Source organism: Trifolium pratense, linkage group LG5, assembly GCF_020283565.1.
Source record: "Trifolium pratense cultivar HEN17-A07 linkage group LG5, ARS_RC_1.1, whole genome shotgun sequence".
Taxonomy (NCBI): Eukaryota; Viridiplantae; Streptophyta; class Magnoliopsida; order Fabales; family Fabaceae; genus Trifolium; species Trifolium pratense.
In genome coordinates, this window is record NC_060063.1 from 53,495,457 (window position 1) to 53,510,335 (window position 14,879).

A 14,879-nucleotide genomic window follows, 5' to 3' on the forward strand; every position below is an offset into this window, starting at 1 on the left:
CATTATGATAAAAAGTAGCTCGTAGTGATTCTTAGTATATGTTTAGCATCGCAGTACATAATAGATATATTAAAATCATGATGATTTTGTCTAATTTCCTAAACACTATATAAAGTGTAGCCTCTGCAAAATTATGACAAGTTACCATAATTTTAATATATTCACCGTGATATTAATCATATGCTTAGTGCATATTTGATATCACGGTAAATATGACAAAATCACGGTGATGAGCTGTAATTTTATAAAAACTACAAAGTGTATTTTTTGTAAAATTGTAAGAGATTATCGTAACTCTAACATATCTACTTTGCCAAATTATAAGTCTAATTTACTTTGTTAATTGGCATGGTAATGTATGACATGCTAAGTCAGTGGTCCCTCATGCTTTCATGATCACAAGTGAATGGTGCATGGTTATGTACCCATCAATCTATTTTTAATACTCATAATGGAGATCCAAAAGAAACACAATCATGGCAACGTTGTGCCTTATACTATTGTCTTAATACTTTAGCCTTGATGATAAAAACACATATCTCATAAAAAGACTTCACATATGATATAGATATATGCCTTATATCTTGTCCAATTATGAACTAATCTTTAGTATTTCATTATTATGTCAACTTGTTAAATTCTTTTTGAAAATATCTTCAATAAAAGAAATCATTTTTTTTTTGAAAACAATAAAAGAAATCATTTAGAAATCAAAAAATTGAATAATAAGCTTTGACAAAAAAAAAAGGTTGTCACATGTGTGTCTAATAGTGCGAGAGAAAAAGGAAACTAATAAATAATGAAACACGGATAAAAGGAAATTAATAGCCATGACTGACCGACTGCAGAAATACAAGGTGGAGTCTTTTCAATCCACATGTAGTCTGAATTTACATGTACTAACGAATATCTTAAAAACACTAATTATAAACAATGAAGAGTGTGTAATTAACAAGGACAAAGTTTTGGAGCAAGTTCTTGTTGTGCATATTATGGGGTTTTTGTTTAAAAAAAAATGCATGCATGAACCGATAAAATTAAGGTCACTCTTTAATAGCAAGACAAAAGCCTAAAACAAAGGCTATCAGGTATATGGTCAGTGTTAGTAGACATTGATTTTCTATGCTCATATTTATCCATTCGAACAGCAACAATAATTGGATTTGACTCGCCTTGTGCTGGGGAGGCTGTTAGTGTCAATATATATCATTTTGACTTCTTCAAAAAAAAAAAATTAGATTTGACTCGCGATATAATTTCATAAAATAAATTTTTGTCAATAGATAAAATTTAAAAATATTTTTGAAAGTGAATGTTTTGTATGTAGAGAATGAATCATTACCGTAAAAGATTGGTAGGTGTTTGGATTCACGTTGAGAGACCCTAATGTGATTTTCTAATATTTCGTCATGTTTATCTTGAAGCCAACATTTCTAGCTTGAGAGACCCTAAGGGAAAAGCAATTCACAACTATTGTGTCAAAGGGTTAGACTCTAGGTGCATTTGTTTTAGATTTTTTCGAAAAAATCTATTTATTTTTTAAAAATTTATTTTATCAATTTAATAGTTTGTTATAAATTTTTTAATAATTTGTTATAAATTTATTTTGTAAAAATTATTTATAAAAAAATCATTTTTAACCCCAAAATAAAAAACTAATTCTAATAGCTTTTTTAGAACCCAAACCTAAGTGAAGGAGGTTAACATTTTTTTTTTTTAAAATAATTTGTGATAATAAACAAACGGAAAGTAGCTTTATATTTTATTTTAAAAAAATCTCTAAATTTCTTCAAAACAAAATATTTTTTAAAAAGTTTAAACAAACTCACCCTCTATCTTATTATAGGAGTATGTATTTTTATATTCAATGTAAACACGTGTTAAAAGCGATAGATAGCCTGGTTCCTATAGGCCATGGTCAACGAGAACTTATAAATGGGGACCGACAAACTGGAAATACAATTATTGCTATTGATACCATATTAAACCAAAAAGTAAACGAACTCAAGGGCCACTTCTGAGAGCAAGACATTGTATCGTGTCTATGTAGCGATTGGACAAAAACACTCAACGTACTTGACACAATTAGTTCAAATTCTTTCCGAATTTAAAATTCATGCTTATTGGAGATATAATTTAATAGGTGTTAAAATTAGAATTTAGGGAATGTGCATTTTAATCTACCAGATTTTATCTTCTAGTAAGGTATCACCGAGTTTTAACTCTCAGTAAACATTTTTACGAGCAATTTTAAAATTTTTGGGAGGACTTTGAACAACTAAAGGGGAGGGGTGGATGAAGAGCAATTTCCATCAAACAAGGCTAAAGTCCATACAAAGCGGGCCTACATTTTCGGCCCAAACAAGATTAAGTAAAAGAATCCAACTTTTTGCACCCCCTGAATATCCTCGGCCACCCCCTAAATTTATCAAACTAACCCTCTCGCTTTCTAGGATGCGATCACTTTTTCGCACTCTAAGTACTGAGTGTCAATATTTTTAGCTCAAATCCACCCCTTTAGAATGGAAAAAATCATGAAAAAAGGAGTTCGCATTCTAGAAAGCGAACTCAGCTGCAGTTTGCATTCTAGAAAGCGAACTTTTTGCCCCCCATTTTTTGCTATTTACACACTCACATCATAAGTAGCGAGAGCGGTAAAATGGGGTTTTCAGGAGGTGCTCATATATGCCGGGGGGGGGGGGGGGGGGGGGGGGGGGGGGGGGGGGGGGGGCAGAAGTAATTCTCTAAGTAAAATTAGGTTCCTTATTAAGTAAAATTACACTTCTCAGTCATTCTAAGTAGGTTCCTTATTATTAGAAATTACACTTCCAATCACCTTCAAAATATGAAATTATATTCATCAAACTATTTGACAAAAAAAAAAATCACACTTCCGGTGACGCTTCTAATTTATACATTCATATTATAGTCAGCCATCATGACTAAGTTTTCTATTTAATATTTTTAACAATCTAATTTATGTCGAACTTTCTCTTCTTTTATATTTTAAATAAATGTTAAAAGGCATTGCTGCCTTTTGATTTTATGTTGGAATTAATATATTGTGTAATAATAACAAATTTATTTAATTTTTGTTTGTCTTTAAGTTAAAATTTTGGATTAAATCTAACTCAATCATATACAAAATTGACTTGTATAGTGAAGATTGCATCAACTTGTAAACATATTTTTAGATCATCTCTCAACCAATATATGACTCTTAACACACACCTTCACACTCACGCTATTGAACTTAAATATGTGAATATAAATAGTGAGTTGTCCGATAGCAAAAACCTAATAGCAAACGGTCCAAAGAATTTTGGTTGAGGCTCTAATACCATTTTAGAATTTTGGCTTGGACCTCAATATGTTCAAGCCATCTCTCAACCAATGTGAAACTCTTAAAAAGGCCTTCGATTCTCAAGGGAAGACCGTCTAATATTATGTAGTTTGTCCGTGGGGTAAGTAAAGTCTGAACGCCTAAGAACATATTGAGGGGACTAAAGATTTTTTTTTCAAATGTTTAAGGCACAATACATTGAGAATAAACCCATTATACAATATCATATAAATTTTTTTTTTGCTTCCTTTGTACATAAAAATGTGCCAGGAAAATTTCAGAAAATTCAGGTACTAGTCTCCTTCATAAGTTATCTTCCAAACAGGTTATGTGATCTGACACAAATAGTATATTTTCGGAGGTTACATTCCAAAACTCTCCCTATGTGTTTCGTAACTTCCGGATCCCATACATTTTAATAAATTTTTTCCCTATGTTAGTAAGTTTCGGAAGTTACATTCCAAAACTCTGTTTGTTTAGATTTTAACTTCTGAACGACACTGAAGGGTAAATTCGAACATATAAGGGGTCTTAGAACAATGCGGAGGTCAGAAGAGTAATTTTCATTATACTTTTTAACAAAAAAAAACAAGAAGAAGATGAAATTTCAGAAGAGCCCAGATTTATATAGACTGAACCTGGATGTTTTCTCTCCCGACCCCCCGCCTTTCTTTTCTACCCCCTGAATTTCTGTTTTTGCCCTTGGGGGGTACTTCGCTTTGTACGAACCAAATTTTTTTGTCATGCTCAAAAAATTCGGTTAATAAAAACCGAAATTTTGTGTTCCAAATTTTTTTCCAGATTTCCTGCATAAATTCTGCATGAGACCCTCAACTTCCACAATTTATTTTAAATACTAAACGATGTCCGATTTGAGTAAACGACCACTCGTTGGAAAGCTTAGGGTGTTAAGATTACAAATATAATTTTTGTTTTGAGGGTTAACTATCTAATTGGTTCAGTTTGACCAAATAATGGGTACTGATACATAAACAGAGCAGAAACTTTTCCCAAACTTGTAGGTAGATTTTCTCATACTATATTTAATGAAATTTAACAATTCCGGTATCAACCCTGTAGTAAATTTTGTCTTCTTTACACTAGATTAAAAACCATTAGCATATGACTTATATTCAGAGAGATATGCTAAATTTACCACATGTAGCTCTACACGAATTTTCACATAAATCTTTCTTCTTTTCTTAACATTTATGTTATTTCGGTTTATATAAACCGATTTTTTTTCCATGTTTAAAAATTTCGATTTGTATAAACCGAAATAAGTTGGCCAAATTTTTTCAAACCGCAAGAGACAAAATGAGATTTTTGCGAGTATAAAAGAAAAGCAGGAGTTCCAGAGAAAACATCATGAACCTGATGGATAACTTTCCTAGGCCCAAGCATTACAGTACTCGTAAAACATATAGGCCAAAAATGGCTCAGCATATTTTGTTGTTTTTATTTTTGGGGTCTTGCTAACGAGTGCCCCCGAGGCATTCTTTAAGCATTCCATTTAAAGAAATTTGTTATTCAAAAAGTTAAATACTACAATTTTCAATGCGTTGACTTTATGCATTCCGATAAAAATTCTATAAAAAACTTACTATTTAAGGGCTTAAAGAGTGTTCCGGGAACACTATTTAGCATTTGCCTTATTTTTGATAAGGTGAGTAGTTTAGACTTTAGATAAGTAGATGCTTGTGAATATTCAATTGTATTTACTATAATAGTATTTATGTAGAACTGAATGAATTAATATTTTTTTTTATAGGATGAACGAATATAGTATATTTTTGGTTACTACATTAAAGACATACAATATCCACCAATATTTTTTTTATAGGATGAACGAATATAGGATGAACAAAATAAATTATTTGTCAAGAAATTTGGTTAACTCCGCCAAGAAATTTGGCTTTAGAACAATAGCACTAACTTTAAAGAAAAGTTAATTTCACTAAACCAGGAATCTAATAATGATTAGTATTAGTGATGACTGAAACAATTTATTTGTTTACAGATTTCCAGATTAACATAACATTGACCCAAGTTCTAACAACAGACAAGCATGTAATTTTTTTTATTGGAGAATTGATAATATGTAGCTTCATTAAACATTTTACATAGCCTAATGAGCAAAACATAATTTAGTAGTTAGTGTTATGGTTTTGGTTTACCTTGTGACAGACATCTTATAAAATTGAATGACAGTCAAAATCAGACGATTTAAATTTTATAGTTGATTTGGATTTTCTTTAAATCTAACAATCAAACTTAAAATTTAAACCATTCGTTCTTAAATAGATGACCGATCGATGTGTGTCTTCACTCTTCATGTGGTAAAATTCCCTATAGCATCATGCATATGTATATACAGGGGCGTCTCTGAGTTTTAGGAGGCTCTGTACAAAATATAAAAGTGGCCCCTTAATAAAAAAGATTAAAAAAATTATCGATTTAAATTGCATATAATATAAAAAAAAACATTCTTGTAAACATATAAATTATCAATATTAAATCTTACATTAAATTAAATGAACAGGAAATACAAAATAATTATCTTTGAATATAACGTCAAAAAGGAACATCATAATCTAAGATTAAATTTTATACAAAGATTAAAATGGACTAGAACTATATTTACGAGTATAGATAACTAATATATTGATACTCATGATATTTATGAACATTAACAATATATAACTATTATTTTATGGCCTAAAAATTAATCTATTAATATACATCTAATATTTTATAGGTATAAATAATATATAAGTAATATTATAGGACCTCAAAATTTTGAGTTGAGGCCCTCAAAATTTTGAGATCCTATGCCGTCGCACACCTCGCACATGCATGCGAGCCTCTCTGTGTATATATGTAATGTAGTTTTTCCCAAGTATGCTATTATTCCTAAGAATAAGTCAATATTCCTAATATTATCTTTCAAAATAAAAATCATAGTTAATATTTATAAAGAAAATCCTTATATCTATCCCCACTTGTTACCAAACTTTGACCTACCACAACCACCTTCTTTTGTTACTCATTTCATTACACTTTATTCTTTTTACATTACTACAGCTGGTTTTAAGTTTCCTTTACATATCTTCCTATGGATCTTTTTTCCATCAAATAGAATGAATTAAAAATTAATCACTAAAGTCACTTCACATGTTTTGTTCAACATTACATTTACTATAGCTTGTTTAATTTGGTGTACATTAACTTATTTGTCTCAATCTTTTTTCTTAGGAATTAATTTTATTACCTTACTCACTTGTTTCATTTGGTGTACATTAAATCACTTGTCTCTCTCTTTTTTTTTTTATTAGTTTAATACGTACTATTAATGTTTAAAGTGTACATGCTTATGTAATAATAAAAAAAAAAGTGTACAAGTTTGTCTTTAGTGTTTCTTTTCATTTTCTCAATCTGCAATTTAAAATACACTATATTACCCCACTATGGCACTAACAACTTTTATCATTATTATTATTATCAGACCAACTTTGTCAAAATGTTTGTAGCATTTGACAATTGCATGAAAGAAAAGCAATTTTTTTTCTATGATCGACTAGTATACATATATTAAAAAAAGTTGTGGACTTTTTCTTCTTTGTTTTGACCCCTGCAGTAAATAATTGGTGCTCATCATCATATTTTTTTCTTAATGAAACTTTCTTAGGGGAATATAATGGGTGCAAGCTTGTACATTTTGGTAAACAAAATAAAAATACTTGTACATGTGAAGTTTACCATACTTCATTGTCCCTTCCCACTTTTTTTTTATGCAAAAGTTTACATAATGCTGTCTACATTTATTTACATTGATTCAATACAAGGGTTTAATTCAAATTTTACAAAACCAAATATTATTACTAGTATATATTTTTAAGGGTCATGTTAAGCTACCTAAAAGTATAAATATAACATTTAATAATACAAAATATTTAATGTTTAAAGAGTTGAATTCACAAACTTAACATTTAATGTTTACTACATTTATCTTCTTAACATATACATTTGGTGCACATGTTAACATTCTCCTATTTTTAATATCCTTTTATAAAAATCACTTGAATGAGAATGTAATTCCAGATCATTTTTCAAAATTTAACCATACCATATATATAAATGTGTATACATATTTTTTTTTATTTGTATGATTCTTCTGCATGTGTCATGTGTGCACCTCATGCTATAGAAGGGAGATCTTGATTTAGATCACGGGAGGTACGAGACAGCAATTATGACATATTATAATCATATTTTTTTCCTTGAAGGAAAGTGATGGAGTAAGGATTGTTAAAGAGGCTTACCATTTTCAGTGAACATCAGTGTGATGACAGACACACCACATGTTGAATAGATAAAAAAGAAACCTATATATATAACTTTACAGCAAAGGAAAAGAAATTCGATATTTTGTACTACAGAAAAATATAGTTTGGTTACTATTGGACAATATTTGTCTTCTCTCTTTAACTAGAAGCCTAGAAATGATATAAAGTATACGCTTTAATTAGTAAAATGATCCCTTAAAGATATTTTTGGTTTTAAATTGGTCCCTTAAAGAAAAAAAGGTCTGAATAGGTCTCTTAAAAAAAAAAGGTTTGAATAAGTCTCTTAAAGACATCTCCGTTAATCAGTTTGGTACCTAAAGAAAGGTCTGAATAAGACCAAACTGATTAACGAATATGTCTTTAAGGGTCCTATTCGAACATTTTTTTTAAGGGACTAATCTGAAATCAAAAATGTCTTTAAGTGACCATTTTATTAATTAAGCCTAAAGTATATGTTAGGTTGAAAATTTTGCACTAGATATTTTACATTATTATATTTGCTTTCACAAAAATATTGAAACACAATTCACTTTATTTCAAACTCAATTTGACAACCAATTTTACAAATTCATTTAATTTAAAATCATATTTCTCAAACTTTTTCCAAAATACTACATTAACATGCATCTGGTGTAACCGACTAACATGCAGTGTGTGAAAAATTTGGTATCCCTAAAAATTTGGTGCCCTGAATGGCTGCTTCTTCCGAACACCAGTCAAAATCTTGATTCTGATTTGTTTCTTATAAAAAAAAATATGAATTAAAATTTCAATTAGCATAATTGCACAAACCTAAACCTAAATTTAAGTAACCCACTTATTCATTCTACTTTATGTTCCTAGCTGTTAATTATCTAGGATTCCAAAACTAGTACTAATTTGTAATGATAGTGGTAAAAAATAATTGCTAGAGGTTTGGATCCCATTTTCCTTTTTCAATAACAAAAAAAAATGATAGTGGGGAAATAAGAAAGTTATGCTCCCTCTCTTTTAGGCTACTTAAAAAACATCCATACTGAAAATAAGGTGGGAATATTAATATGGGAGGCATGGATTTAGTCACCAAATCATAATGCTATCCTTCTTTTACTTAAGTCAGCTATGAATACACCATGCCCAATCATTATATTATTAAATTCCAAAATGCATTAGCAAAAGGAATCATCATTAAGTATTAGTAAAACTCAAGTTTTCTTATTGTTTAAATTGACCCAAATGTTGGTCTACCTTTTCTTATTTTCTCCACACACTCTTAATCAATGTTTGAAGACACTTCTTAGTAGTTTCCTTTAGGAAATTAGCATGTAAAAGATAAATTTTGAAAATGTTATAGATATTCAAGGTCTAAAAATATATTTGACACATTGAAAAATTTGTGTAGTCACTATGATCAATATATCTTAGTCGTTCGATTCGACAAATTTATATTTTGTATTAGTATTTCAAATTTCATTTAGTGAAATGAGAATATGAATAATCCAAAATCTTCATCCAACTAATGAGACTTATTGACAACAATGAATTTTAATGGAATTCAAACAAAGGGGTTGCATTTTGAGAAAATTCATTGAGTTGTAATTATAAAAATGGTCCCAACTATGAATTGAGCACTTCATACTAGTGTGTCCTACACTAATTAATCAAGCACGCTTTGTACCCACTCATAGATATCCAATATTTCAAAGCTAGCTAGCTAGGTAGCGTTATCTCTAAGGTAGTGAGAAACTGTGGTCAATATCAACATATATAGGATAGGGGAAAGATATATAGATTGTTACATTTTTTAATTTCCTAATGCAAATTTTTTCAAACCATTAACAAACATTTAAATTTGTAGCATATAGTCTCATAGACATATAGTTTCCCTGCCCCATTTATTATTCCAATCCTTCAAAATCAAACACAACAATGCTTGTACTACAAGTCTATACTCTATACATAATTCATTCAAGAAAACAATAACTTAATTAATGTCAGTAACACTAAGGGGAGAACTATATTAGTACTAATTAACAAATTTCATTTCCATGTTTCCATGTAATTAAAATGGTGTATGGAAAAAAAAGAAGAGAAAGTTGAAATTGAAATTGAAAGCAAAAAATAGGAGATTAGAGGGAGCTATTAATGAAGACAACAACAACGACCCAATACCATTGCCAAGTGTAAAAGCAATACGTGACTCATAATAATTGATTATTAATGTTGACATGACCCAAATAAAGAAACGGATTTGGATTCCATGCAGTCATGCAGTTGCAGAAGATCTGATCGTTCAATTAAGATAAGAATGTTCGGACTTAAAATAATATTAATTGGATGACCAGATCTTCTCTGACTGACAGCAGACGTGTATGCCATCCGGATTCGAAACAAAACATATGTAACTACTAGTCTTCATATTGTGACACGCGCTCTATTCTAGAACCAATCAAACCCATGCAAATTTTCTTTGTTTCATACACAAAGAAACCAAACCAACGTATTAATTACATTTCAATTTGCAAACAAACAAAAAAACAGTATTTTCTTCATTTGCATTTGAGTTAATGAATGAATGAATAGTACTTTTCATAGAAAAGGCAAATACATGACATACATAGATTGATACACAGAAACAGAACAGATACTATAACATAAGAGTGAATTATCTTTATGTTTTTCCGCTGATTTCGGTGCTTTGTTTTTGTGAGCCAGACTCATTAAAATTCCAACATCATAATCTCTCCGCAATTTCAGGAAAAACAAAAAGTGACAGACAGAAACAAAGCTTTCTGCTATTGTTCGTGTTGTGCGGTGCATTACAGTATCAAACAAACCAAACCCATTTTCACATTCATTCTTAAACAGTTGAAGGTGTTGTCTTTCTTTCATCAGAGTTGATGAGGCAACATTCATGGGTTGTGTGTTTGTGAAGCAAGGGGTGTCTGTGACACCTGCCATTGACCACTCAGTTGACTCAGAGAGGAATAACAGTATAAAGAAGAAGAATAAGAAGAGTAATGAGTCGTTTGGAGTTAGTTGGAGTGAGGTAGGTGAGTCAGGGAGAACCAGTTTGAATGGTGAAACTGGGTCTTTGAGTTTCAGGTTAGGGAATCTCAGTAAGTATGTTGAAGGAGAACAAGCTGCCGCCGGTTGGCCGGCTTGGATCACCTCCGTTGCCGCCGAAGCTATTCATGGTTGGGTTCCTCTCCGTTCTGATGCATTTGAAAAACTTGACAAGGTTTGTTTGTTTTATTTATAATTTGGTTAACTTCAAACTCATTCTTAATTATAATTTGGCTAGCACTAGCAGTAGCACATTCTTAATCTTGTTGAAGTCATATAAATTGTTTATATGGATTCTTAATGTAGATTCTATAGACAAATTTCTGTAATTAATGCTCGAAATATCGGTACTATTATTTTGACAATTGGTGTTTATTTGGAACCTGTATGAATAGATTGGGCAGGGAACATATAGCAGTGTTTTCCGAGCGAAGGAGATTGAGACGGGGAAGATAGTGGCTTTAAAGAAGGTGAGATTTGACAATTTTGAGCCAGAAAGTGTGAGGTTTATGGCACGAGAAATATTGATTCTTAGAAGGCTTGATCATCCCAATATCATTAAACTGGAAGGCTTGATTACTTCAAGATTGTCTTGTAGCATCTACCTTGTATTTGAGTACATGGAGCATGATGTTACAGGGCTCTTGTCAAAACCAGAAATCAACTTTACTGAAGCACAGGTATTTTTAGCTTACCTTAGCTTAACTTAACTTTCCCTTATGAATATTGGCAACAATAGTTTAAAACTTTGGTTATGAATTGTGATGAAAGATTGATTAAAAGGACAAAATGATTTTGTTGTGCAGATCAAATGCTACATGAAACAGTTGTTATCTGGTCTTGAGCACTGTCACTCAAGGGGTGTAATGCACCGGGACATTAAAGGGTCAAATCTTTTGGTGAATAATGAAGGGATATTAAAGGTAGCAGATTTTGGATTGGCGAATTTCTGTAGTTACGGGAACAAGCAGCCACTAACTAGTCGCGTTGTCACATTATGGTACCGTCCTCCAGAACTTTTGCTTGGTTCAACAGATTATGGTCCATCTGTGGATATTTGGAGTGTTGGTTGTGTCTTTGCAGAGTTACTAGTTGGGAAGCCTATACTTAAGGGAAGAACAGAGGTAGTAATACCTATCTTTTCAAAATGTATGCACTTTTCTCCTTCCCCCATTTGATGATACCAGTTAGTGTAAATGTTTTAAAAATCACATTTTACTTTCTATAGTAATGTAAAAATCTTAGTCCAATACCCTTATTGCATGAGGCTAGTGGATTATAAACAGATGAAATGGGAATTACAAATCCAATAATTTATTTTACCTGTTGTTTTGAATCTCTCATAAATCATCTTTGATATATGCTTACAGGTTGAACAATTGCACAAAATTTTCAAGCTTTGTGGCTCTCCGCCAGACGAATACTGGAAAAAGACCAGACTTCCTCATGCAACTTTGTTCAAGCCACAACAACCATATGATAGTTGCCTAAGAGAAACATTTAAAGATTTTCCTGCAACCAGTGTAAATTTGTTACAAACACTTCTTTCTGTTGAACCAAACAAACGCGGAACTGCTTCATCTGCTCTCTCGTCGGAGGTAGATTAACTTAGCAGTGTTGTATTTGTGTTTCTTGTAAAGTATTGCAGCATTCTTTTTTCAGTGATTAATCTCTATTGCATAACATGGTCTATTTTTTATCGGCTTTGTCTGTTTTGAATTTGATCATACTTAATCATAAGCACAAATTTGTTTTCTGCTATGCATATATGGTTTTGAACTCTTATTCTCTTCTGATACTAAAATCTTTTATTCTTACCAATTTCAGTATTTCAAAACAAAACCTTATGCATGTGACCCATCAAGCTTACCAGTATACCCACCTAGCAAAGAGATCGATGCAAAACACGAGGAGGAGACAAAAAGGTAAACATCCAACTGTCTATTTTATTCCGTTTTATCGGCTAAGAAAGTTCTTGATTGTCACATACCAACTGGTCTCTAGGAATATAAAGTCAAACCAGAAATTATTACTTGTACTAGTATTTTCTTTAAATCATACATGGTGATGAATTTTCAGGAAAAAGATTGCTGGGAGAGTTGGTGGACCTGAATCAAGAAGAACATCAAGAAAGCCAGCAAGACCGAATAAATTACCCCTTGCACCGGTATACATTGCTTTCTTTCCTTGTGTGCATGCACATTGTTTTGCAACAATGGTCTATTGCTTAAATTTAATTCTCACCTAATAACATCTTGCTCGTAATCTTCTCTTAAAGGATTTGAAAAGTCAAATTCAAACTACACAAAAAATAGATGTTAAAGAAGAGAACACTAACATATGTGATGAGGCATCAAAGCCATCCAATGGTAAAGCAGAAGATGATTCTCATATGAAGAATGCATCTCAAGCAGATGTTCCCTTTCATGGACCATTACAAGTTTCAAAATCAAGTGGATTTGCATGGGCAAAAAGGCGTAAAGATGACACTACTTCAATTAGATCCCACACTCGATCTATTTCTAAAGGACATATATTTAATTCATTAGAAACTTCTACAATAAATTCAAGGGAAGTTTCTGATGATAATAGAAACAATGAAAATAAGGAAGTTTTTGGGGAACGCACCAGCTCAAGAGGCCGTGATCTATTTGAAATTTCTAAGCTAGTAATGCAAAATCAATGGAGTAAGTTTGACCGCCCGGATTCCTTTGATACTTCTGAAGAGTACCACTCACAAGAACTGTCTATGATGGTTTATCATAGAGAAGATTCACTGTCCAGGAGAAGTAACAGGGTAAGTTTGTGAATATTGCATATGAGATGCGATATTATCTTATGAGAAATGCAGTTTATGCGCCTCTTTCTGCATTTTATTCTGTTTGTGCTTCAATATTTAGAGATTCATATGAGATGATATTCAAAATATAAAAACTAAAATTTAAGTTAAACTGTAAAAAGCAAATAAGATACTCACAATACACATTTGTTGAAGTATTGATATTTGCAATGTTTGAGACATGTAATTCTAAAAATTGACCAAGTTAACCCTTTAAAGCTTTTGGCAGCAGAAGCCAAAGTAGGCAAATATAATACATGCATCCTTGCCTAGACAGGATCCTTATTTGTTTCTATTCTTACAGAGTTATCAGGATCAAGGAGAGAAAGTTGAATTTTCAGGGCCTCTAATATCTCAAATGCATACAGTTGATGAGCTCTTAGAAAGACATGAGCGCCACATTCGGCATACAGTCCGAAGATCATGGTTTCAGAGAGGTACATGACAGTAATTTCAAGAAGATTGTAGCCATAAGAACAAACACATATTTCTAACTTTTGTGTCATTGGACTAAATTTCTCGAAATAATCTTATAAATTTAAATTAGGAACTATGCTACTCAAAATTTAATCTTTATGTAATGAGAAGATTCCTGGATTGCAGGTAAAAAGCGTGGGAATTAAAGTAACAACAAATCTAATATTTTATTCGTATGGCATTACGGAAGGATATAGATGATAGGTCCCTCGATATGGAGTCAAAATGTCCTTGCAAAAGCGCAACCTCCACCGCCCCAAGCTCAATGCTGTGACTGTGAAGAACAAAGGAACATCAGGATGTACAGTGTATACAGCAGCATGAGTTGTTACCTAAGAGCTTTAAACACCAATTTGAGCATAGCTTTCATTTTTCACAGTTCTTTTAAACTTCAAAGGAATCAGATATAGTAATTTTTCAATCAAGGAGAGTTAGCATATACTACTTAGCAGAAGCACAATTTTGATGTATTCCACTTCCACATTCCTCAAATTTTTATGCTTTTTCAAAATCTTACAGTTCACAAAAAAATATACTATCATAATTTAGCTAAAAATATGCTAAAATGAATCAGATCCAGTAATCCCTAATTTCACAATTAAATGGATCCTATCCTATGATAAGCTATGAATTGAACATTTTTCTATATAACTAAGACAGCTCAGAATTAAATCTAGTTTGCAATGTAATTGACCCTTTATATAGGTCACAGATTTTACTGCAAATTTGTGTCTTTAGAATGATACAGTATATACACCAAAATCAAAGTAAATTAGCATGCAACCATCATTTACTTTGTTGAAAACTTTCTCAAGTTTTGAATAATATC

General features: G+C 31.4%; 1 protein-coding gene across 2 annotated transcripts; it reads left to right on the plus strand.

Moving 5' to 3' along the window:
- The first annotated feature begins 9,915 nt into the window (after nt 1-9,915).
- Nucleotides 9,916-14,573, plus strand: LOC123884187 (protein IMPAIRED IN BABA-INDUCED STERILITY 1-like). Of its 2 annotated transcripts, XR_006800710.1 has the most exons (10): nt 10,111-10,909; nt 11,130-11,414; nt 11,541-11,858; nt 12,105-12,332; nt 12,562-12,659; nt 12,814-12,901; nt 13,013-13,531; nt 13,878-14,010; nt 14,177-14,247; nt 14,295-14,573. XR_006800710.1 is itself a non-coding variant. In XM_045933223.1 (9 exons), exons 1-9 carry the CDS (start codon nt 10,583-10,585, stop codon nt 14,194-14,196), a joined length of 2,016 nt encoding a protein of 671 aa, XP_045789179.1. In that variant the 5' UTR covers nt 9,916-10,582; the 3' UTR covers nt 14,197-14,573. The 2 variants fall into 2 exon arrangements, 1 of the variants encoding a protein (XP_045789179.1); XM_045933223.1 differs by having other exon boundaries at nt 9,916-10,909; nt 14,177-14,573.
- Nucleotides 14,574-14,879: the final 306 nt, after the last annotated feature.

Bases quoted from the DNA above. Each gene is read 5' to 3' on its own strand.
- LOC123884187 (XM_045933223.1), top strand. From the start codon at position 10,583: ATGGGTTGTGTGTTTGTGAAGCAAGGGGTGTCTGTGACACCTGCCATT. The intron at 11,415-11,540 runs GTATTTTTAGCT...TTTGTTGTGCAG, and splicing joins TCAACTTTACTGAAGCACAG to ATCAAATGCTACATGAAACA. The intron at 12,660-12,813 runs GTAAACATCCAA...ATGAATTTTCAG, and splicing joins CACGAGGAGGAGACAAAAAG to GAAAAAGATTGCTGGGAGAG.